At 42.9% G+C, this 9,488-nt stretch overlaps 1 protein-coding gene across 2 annotated transcripts in view; it reads left to right on the top strand.

The window, feature by feature from the left end:
* Window positions 1–569: 569 nt before the first annotated feature.
* C8H21orf91 (chromosome 8 C21orf91 homolog) overlaps window positions 570–9,488 on the top strand; it is a 90,089-nt gene continuing 81,170 nt past the window's right edge. Inside the window, exon 1 of one of the 2 annotated variants that reach the window (XM_078658358.1) lies at window positions 570–722. In XM_078658358.1, the coding sequence (XP_078514484.1) occupies window positions 721–722 (2 nt within the window). In that variant the 5' untranslated portion in view covers window positions 570–720. Of the gene's footprint in view, window positions 723–5,551; window positions 5,670–9,488 lie in introns of those variants that run through there. The other variant, XM_078658359.1, reaches the window with a different exon arrangement.

The following is a 9,488-nucleotide window of genomic DNA, read 5'->3' as shown; positions in this document are numbered from 1 at the left end:
AATTAGCCTTAAAGCTAATTGTAAATATTACATGTGTCACTTTCGTGCTACAGATAAACAGTATCGTCAGTGTTATGTCTATTTTGAAAGAATCAAATACTTTTGTTGTATTGGTAAAACCTCGACATCTGACTACAGAAAAGTCCTCTCGCCACAAGTTAAAGATGGCCGCTGCGCTGAAAGACGAACGGTACTAGAAACATTTCTGAGCCTAACAATCAGAAACCGGACAGGCGATAATGGCTGCCTCAAATGGGAATTGGTAGAGTATAATAAAAATCGACGCATTTAATGTAAAACACAATACAGTTCGTATTACCAGCTTGCTGCAGCTAGTTGTGATAAACGATTCAAAAAATGTGATACCACTGTTAAGCAACAATTGTTTGTCAGCATTCTAACATGTACCACGTTTAAGGCACATGAACAGTTGCTGAGAATATTCAGTATAACATGAATTTTCTTTACGTTTCTAACACATGTACGAAAGTGCGAAGATGGCCACCAGACTTTATTAGTACTGAAGGTGGCTTCGGTTATGCTTCTGTCACGCGAGTCCTTCTTTACTTTCAATGCTAGGGGATGTCCATGCTGGCAGCAGCAACAGCCTGAGCTTCAGGAACAATAGTGAGGAAGCGGCAGCTACAGCAGTGGGCAGCTGTGCCCGAAGAGAGGGATGTAACAAAGAGCACCGTAGGACCAGCGGCCTCATAACAACACATGTAGGTTTTTTGTATGTAATTACCTCTCGGCACTTTTGTTGTATTAGCTGTTCTCTCTATATTTTCCGCCCCTGGCTGACATTTCTACATGTGGTACCCCCACTGTTCCTTTCCCTAAAACGGAGATGTAAACATTCCCTCGTTCCCTGTGGGTTTTTTCAAGACCCGGACAGCTCCTGCGAGATTGATGTTTTGCCCCCTAAACGCGCTTCTTAAAACGAGCCCTGAAGCCCGAGCTGTGGTGGATGCCAGGGGGCAGCCAGTCGCCCAAGCAGAAGTGTTTAACAAACGAAGGGGGCAGCGCAGCGGCTCCCACACACACTCACTGGCCTCGATCTATGGACCGACACGATAGCAGGCCCATCCAGGTCAGCGGCTGTATTAGAGATGTGCTAGGTTTGTCTGTAGTGTGTTTTTTATTCACCGATATGTCTATCCTGTCCCGACTGTTCCTGTCTGATATTAATGAATCTGACCCTGATCTTCCATGATTTGAGATCAGGGCGCCAATTGCCGCTGTTATTAAGTCTGATCTGCGCTAGTGATCTTTCCAGCTAGGGTTTCCACATTATACAGATCGAGGTCCTGCTGTGGTTAATGCCATTGATCCTCTGGGCCAGAGTCTCGCTGTCTGCTGTCCTTGTCCTATTCTGGAATGTTTGTTTTTGCTACCCCCATTCTCCCTGACTGTTTATGTATTTGAGCGCTGATCCAGGCCAAAGGTTTTGTGCGTTCTGGTCCAGAATAGCAAGCTGGCAGACAACCAACTCGACATTGAAAGTAAAGGACATCGTTTGGGTGTAACGGTAGCTACCCCTGTTTTGACCTTTGATACCCCTGACATCATCTGTCACTACTCAAGACACCCCTGGTCTTAGGGGGACATGAACTAAGTCTTAGAAAATGACGTTTTTTCATAGTTTTCAATGCTTGCCCTTACCATTGTTCATCAGCGGCAAATAGTAGACTGTGGCTAGGTTAAGGTGACAACAAACTGCTGTTGTTAATGACTGAAACATATTTGACATCATTTATGCTATTTCATTTTGGCAAATGTCTGTCCATGGTTAAAGTAAAGAGGCAAGAAGTGGATGACAATAGGCCACATTTCAGGAGTTTCAGTGATAGGAGTGTGGTAATTAATTGGACTTAGAAGAGTCTTGAACATATATTTTCCGAGCATTTTTAGAAGATCTTAAGTTTTGATTTATTCTCGTATGGAATTGTCAATGTGTGACAAGTGAAGGCCTGTTTGGTTGCTTTGGCGTTTTACCAAAATATTTTGTACCTGGAGGTGTAATTTGCTTTTCATGTTTTAGTCGTTTTCGCAACAGGCAGTCTAGCCTGTAGCTGGGCAGATGTCTTTACGAAGAGAACTTTCTTTGTGATGGAATAGCTTTTAAATTAAAACAAAACACATGAGTGCCAGAATAGGCTAATTTAGATGAAAAGTAAACTGGTGGATGACTTTTAACTTGAGAAATTACTATAGCTTTTCTTTTTGGGCAAAATACCATGGGTGATTTTGGCTTTTTAATGGTGAAGGTCATACTTATGCCCCCTAAACTACATCTTGTTTTCCCCTAATATTTTTACCTAACACATTTCCACCCAATTCCTTTCCTCTGTTGGTTTTTCTCAATTCCTTCACCTCATCCACCCCTGGCCTTCACTAATCCTGTGCCTGTTTTGATTTGTGCTGTTTTCCTCTAATCTAGTTCAGTTCCTCACTTACTTCATGTCCTTGTTTGGGTTGCGGTAGTCAATACTGATGGACTACTCCAACCTTTTTTTAAAACAAAAATTAATTGTTTATATTTCTTAATGTCTTATGAATTACTAATATTTTTTGGGGCGTCTTTCCTTCTGGTATTGGGATCCAGTGATGGGTCTGTATATTTTAATTTGACAGGAATTGTTTGATATTTCTCAAATATCACCAACTTTAGAAGTTATTGCATAGAGTGATGCCTTTACTGGATGAGCGGGCAATTTTGTTGTACACATGTATGATATTTCTGTGGAGAACTGAAAATGGCTAATGTGCCTGTCTGATTATGTGTATTTTTAAGTTGAAACTGGAATGTAGTACAGACCTATAGACCTTTCTTTGGGAGCAAGGGAGCTTGTGGTTCACATGATTATCAATTGTTCTTTCAGTTTTGCATTATGGTGTGAAAATATTGTTATGAAGGATTCATTTTAGAGGGATTTAACTTGAGATTAGGCCATTTTAGTTTGAAGACTAAATCACTCCAACTTGTTGGTGCACGGGGAAGATAATTCAAGTGTAACTAACTGGGTGCAAGTAATTTACAGTCCCTCTACATGATGTTTTTGTCCTTGGATACTTCTTGTTTTAGTTGAGCAGGTAACTTACGGCACCTGGTAAGTCATTGCAAGAGATCTGGAGAATATGAATTGGACTGTACATGAAAGAAAGGAGATAAACCTTAGAAGCACAGGCCACGTAACTCCCCCGGCCCCCCCACGTAAGTAGCTGGAATGTTGTGCAGCTTCTTGTGGTTAATATTATCAATGCTGTTGGTGAAGCACTAGCAAAAGACTGGCTTGTCTTTCATTCAGAATTTAAGTTACTGAAATGCTTGTCCAGGTTTGATGGTGCTCAGTAAGCATATACACTACAGATAAATAGTTGATTTTTCATAAATCCCCAGTGTTTTTCTTTTCTATTTTTTTTCTTGCTCTCTTTCATGAGCAGGCAAGGACAGTGTCTGCAAGGACTCTTTAGAACACAGCTGCTGCGCTTTCTCGGGCTACTTAAGATTTACCTTTTTGAAGCGTCTTAACAGGTCGGGTGACCTGTAGTATCAAGGGCACTTTCAGAGAGAAAGCGACTAGTCTGCTCATAACTATGCAGGATTGCCTTACAACATTTATTAGTTAGTAGGTAGACAATTGGCACTCTGGATCAAATCTGCCATTTAATTTCTCATTGGTGTTGCCACAATACCAGTCTTAAGCCGTCTGCCAAATCACAGTTCCACGTCTTTATCTACAGCATGTCCCGTTTTTGCTTTAACATTCTGGTCACCCTAGTGTCTGATATGTCTGTCCTCCCTGCTCTCCCCTGAGCCAACTTCTATATGTTTTGCCCTTTTCCTTTATGATCTGAAATGTTGAGCTCCCTGGTTTTCCCTTGTGCTGTGCAGGACAAGATAGTTTGATCAGAGCTGTGTACTTAAGCCTTCCCAGCGATGTATCCTTATTGATCTGTACTCTTGTGTTTTTTATACACTTATATGTCTTTGTTGGATGCTCATACGACAGTCTACTAACGTTTCTGCATGTGAAAAAGCAGGCCGGTCAGAATTAATACAACGCTTGTAGTTTACAGACGTAAGTCTGTCTTGTGTCACTCACTAGCCAATACTTAACTCCTGAAGGATGCGGTCACTTGCTGAATGTTACACAGTATTTAGACCGTCATGGCTGTCAAACGCTTACATTCTTTAACATGGCCTGCAGCACAGCATTCCGTAAAGTCGTGACAGTGAACCTGGTGATGCAGTGAGTTGTGAGGGATTTAATCAACGTTCACCCACCCGCAGCATTTCTCAGGAGAAACCTTTCCAGACTAGAAGTCACCAGGAGAATGACAGACATAGTGTGTGAATTGCATGGCCTCAGCGTGATGGGGGAGGTGCAGCTGCTTTTAAGAAGTCGCAGGTTTTCGCCCGTCCGAGTGTGTAATACGAGAAGATCAAACACTGCGTTTTAGTGGCTTTAGAAAGGGGGTGGAGACGCATCGCCTGGGTTATGGGAGTTTTACTTTATTTCGCTTGAGAGGCATTTCCACCCTTTGTTAGATGATTATAGCACACATTTGTTTAAAGAGCCTTCCTGCTTCAAGACACGGAATATCCCCTCCCCAGGGTCTTTCTTGTTCCGTTTTTGTAAGGCTTTGAATTGAGAGTTTTTTCACAGAGAGGTTTTGCGTTTGGACTAATTGACAGAGCCGTGTTATTTCTAGCACAGCTAAGATGTTTGCATGTGCGCTTTGCCTCATGAGCTGGTTGGCTTTAAATAGCCCTTCTTTTGGCTTGACGTGTACTTGTGTTTGCTCTCTCTGTCTATCTGCTGACTCGAATTCTAAATGATTCTCCGGTAATCGTGCATGCTTTTTTGTGATTTGTTACGCGGCGCGTGCAAAAGGCCTGTTTTTTGTATTAGGATACTCTGCAGCGGGGTTGCAACTATTTTTCTTTTTCATGGGCACACACATTGAGTAAATAGTTTTAACTTGGGGTGTGCGAAATCTCTGTAATTTGCGCTTGCATAATTACGCAAAGTTATGAGGAAAACTGGCATTTTGAGCATATTTTTCTGCACAAAAAAACATGCTACTCATATTCTGGTCTTCCTCGTTGACCTTTTGTTAAAATGATTCTGTGATGTGGCATAAATACGCCACATAGAATAATGGTGTATTTGTGGACATTTTGTGTAAGGTTCCTCTGCATATACTATACCAAAGCAGGTAGTGTGCACCAAGTTCAGTGGATCCCCTGAGGCATAACGGAGGCTAAATTAGACAAACACGAACAGCTTTATTTGAGGTAGTGTGGTCGGGCAGTTAGGCTTATCAGGAGGGCGTGTTAAGCATGCATTTTTTTCCACTCATGCCACTTGCCAGAAAAGCGCATCAACACCCTTCAGGGGTAACAAGCGCTATATGAATGCAAACCTTTTTTCTACCATTCTGCTATCCTTCCGAATCCAAATAACTGACTAACCTATCCACCACTTAAAATTTACTTGCATGTTTCGCTATACTAATTCAACACTAATCCTCTATGGGTCCCGGATTAGCGTGCTACTCGCCGAAAAAAAACCTTCAACGCCTCGTCAGGAGTAGTAAGCGCTATACAAATGCTCAATCAAGACTAATGGCACACACTCAGAGAACGAATCCAAACCAATTGGGTAAGTATAAAAGGTATTCTTATATTTTATTTCTAGAACTAAGCAGGACTTGGCACAGGTAAGTAGGATACACTTTCAAATGCAAAACTTTACAAGAAAATGCAATTGTGGTTGAAATTGAAATCGTTAAAGGTTTGTTTGTATTTGTTTTTAAAACAGTACAGAATACATAGAAATTACGTTGGAGTACTTTGGATTGCTTTGTAGTTACTTTTACTACTCTGGGTGATATGCCTAGATATCACACTGTGGGTCTTAAAAAAACACAAGTAAGTACGGCAGTTTTTGGTTCAAGGAAAGTTGCTTTGGTTCTCATACAAAAAGTCAGTTCAACACTTTGGGACAAAAATCATAACACTGGTTCCTGTGGAAGAAAAGAAGGTTATCAGTTTGCAGGTAAGTAAACAACCTGCAAGGATCGCTTTAGGGGTTTAGAACCAAGGCTCAATTAGGCACACAAATTGCACCACAAGGGGCACTAGCACGGCTGGGTGCAGAGTTCCAATGTTAGACAATGGGGCAAGGGGCAAGGGGGCTGTCGGTTGGGAGCTGCTTACGAGCAGGCCACTCGGTTGTGGGAGCAAAGCTCCTCTGGGTTAGGATCAGCACTGCAGGGGCCAACAATCCGCACAGGTGCTGTACCACCAGCGGCACGGAGGCGGCCGGATGCGGAGTGCCAAGGAGACATCGGGAGCCCTGTGGTTTTCAATGGAGATCTCTAGTTCGAAGAAAGTGCTGCAGGCTCGGTCATGAAGGTTCCTGAGGGTGACCACTGGCAGGAGAGGTAAGTTGGGTTCTTGGGGGATGCCTGGACACTGTCGCTCGAGCCACCCAAGGCTGTGGAGCGTCGATGCAGGGGTGTCTTTAGGCGTCGGACCTTCTTACCAGCTCCGGTCGAAGTCTGGGAACCCCTCGGGTTGAGGCTTCAGTGCTGGGCTAAAGCTTGATGTAGCCCCAGATCTGAGGTCAGGATCGCTGGGGAGACCTCCTCGTGGTGTTGGGCCACTCGATCTCGGGCCGTGGGCATTGGGTGCAGAGTGTTGCAGAACAGCGGAGCCGTCTGGATCCGGGTCTGTGTTGGAGTCTTTGGTTGAGCAAATCCAGTGCTCACGGGAGACAGCCTTTTAGATGAAGGCAGAGCAGGTCCTCCGGGTTCTAGATGGCAACTGGACATGCCAGGCTTTCACTGTGAGCAGGTCTGAGTCGGGACAGGCTGGTAGGGCTGGGGACAAAACAGTTGGTGTCCTCTCCTTCCTGAGTCAGCACGGCTCTTTGGTCCTTCTTCTTTCTTCCTCGAATCTAAGGAGGCAAGGTTCAGGGTTGCCCCTAAATTTAGTATTTTGGGGCGACTCTGAACCTTGCCTTCTCTCTTCCTCACTTGGTTTTCCCACTGATTCTCCAGCCTAAAGTGGGGGTCAGAACCAGTGGGAGCCACTTACTGGGGCTGCAAAAAGCAGGGTCCGCTCACAAAGGTGGCACACCTTTGAAGCTTTCCCTTTGTCGACCCAGCCCATCCTGTGGAAGGAGGCATGACACCTCTGCCCATGATGGGCTTTGTTTCGGGACCCAGAGAGCGGAGACCCTTTACCCAGGGGTCCAGAAACCTGTCTGGTGGTGGCAAATGGCGGGTAGCCGTTCAGGAACCACACCAGGGCTCTAAGATGCCCTCTCAGTGCATTTTATATTAATACCCACATGGGCTTTGCCAATGCTTGTTTATTTTTGTTTCCCATACTCTTATTGAAATTGGTTACACTAATTTTCCATTATGAATATTTTTGGGAAATGCTAGCATGCATCAACACGTTACTAAATGATGCTGCTAATAAATGGCACCTGAAATTTTACAGTAGTTTAGCTTAATGGTTTTTTTTCCTGCTTTCATTTTTTTATGATCACTTTATTTTGAAAACAAGGAATCGTCAATAATGCTTTCAAGCTTCTGCAAATATTTGCATCAAATCAGAGAGCATGCTGTGAGCATTACACATAGCCTCATATTGCTAAACTTTGAAAACGTGTATACACATTTTCATACTGGAACCACTGTTAGTAGTGCAGTCAGAGCTTACATTTACTTAGAGAGTTCACCCTAATAATAAAGACTTCCAATTAATGAACCATAAATACAAGTTTGAACAGCATTAACATATGGACAAAATTATTACCTTAACTGCAGACAGCGCCCTTCCCTGATCCATAATGTGGTACTGCAAACTGGCAGCCAAAGTGTTTGTGCTGCAGGGGGTTGGGCCTACTTGTCCCAAGGACAAAATACACTTGAAAACTTGTTGCCCTTGACCCCCAAACAATATGTCCTTGACGTGGGGCTAAAGGAATTTAACATCACTGTGTATGTAACATGAGGATACTCTACAACTGCTGTAACATGCTGCATTTGAATACTGCTGGGTTTTCTTGTTTAACATCAATACAATTGATTATTAAAATAACCACACTGATCTCTTTCCAATTGATCTACTTCTGGCCCTGGATGCCAATATTATACTAGCAGAACAGAAAAACACAAAATATTTCTCTTTGGATACCGTTTGGGCATGGCGCTCTTTTCCGAGATAGAGTGATAATCTGCTCTAAACAAAAAGCCACTTGATACACTCCTTCACATATCTCTGGAATAAAACTGACCTCTACCTGCAGAAGAATAAACCACCATAGTCAATTCATGAGTCCATGCTTTGTGAACTAAATATAAAATAACCATACACAGGGGTTCTCCCCTGTCTATGTCGCTCTGCTTTGCTCTCAAACCCCTAATGTAGTGTTTACACAAACCCTCATACATGCAAAGCCCAGAGTCGACATCCAACCAGTCCCTTATTGTTAGAAATTGGGTCTCAAGTTGGCAAAGGTATGCACCCTGTCAAAATAAGGACCACGATCCTTGTCAGGGTAAGTCAGAAACACACCATAAATTAACCTGTGCTTACCCTCTGGTAGTTTGCCACAGAGCAGGCAGGCTTAACTTGAGAGGCAATGTGTGAAGTATATGTGCAACACTTCAAGCAGTAAAACAGTGAAAACACTACACAAAAAGAATCCACACCAGATGAACCACCGAAGCACTCTTCACTGAGGAACAAGGAAGAAAGATATGAGATGACAAGGATCACGTTTGAAGTGGCATTTTATTTGTTATGTCTTAAGTACATCAGAAAAGGCATTTATTAATTAATTAGCATGAGCAAGAAAACGTTGAAAGTCTGACTTCAATCCGTCAGGAATAAAAACGCAAGTTCACATTTATTATGTGCAAGAGCCTAGAAGACAGGCTGGAATTAGGACTTGTAAAACGGTATAATTGAAATCAGCAAGAGGTTCAAAAGGCACAGAATACATTCTATGAAAACATAGCGCCTAAAAATGTGCTTTTCTGAAGAGAATTATCCATGCACGTTTAACATTCTAAAGAGACCCAAGGTGCAAAAGGACTAGGATCTTTTAAAAGGCACAATTGAAATTAGTTAGAGAATACAGAACACATTCTATAAAAATCAAGTACCTAGAGCCAACCTAACTAGGGAAGCTAGCCACACAAGGTCTAATCATTTAAAGAGACCGTGCAGCAGCTCCAGCCGTGCTGGTGCGCGAGAATGGGCGAGAAAGGAGGTGGGGAATCTGAAAATACCACGAGTGACTTCCTCTTTCTGTGTCTTCGCAGAACGAGGTGACAAGGTAGCAGCTGACAAAGCCCGTCAGTAAAGCAGACTAAAAAGTGGAACTGAAGAATAGATAATGACACCCAAACCTTGCAAGAAAATATCGTGAGGAGAAGAAATTTAATTAACAAAACAAGAC

The sequence above is a fragment of the Lissotriton helveticus genome, chromosome 8 (assembly GCF_964261635.1).
Source record: "Lissotriton helveticus chromosome 8, aLisHel1.1, whole genome shotgun sequence".
NCBI lineage: Eukaryota > Metazoa > Chordata > Amphibia > Caudata > Salamandridae > Lissotriton > Lissotriton helveticus.
This window is presented reverse-complemented; position numbering and strand designations above follow the sequence as displayed.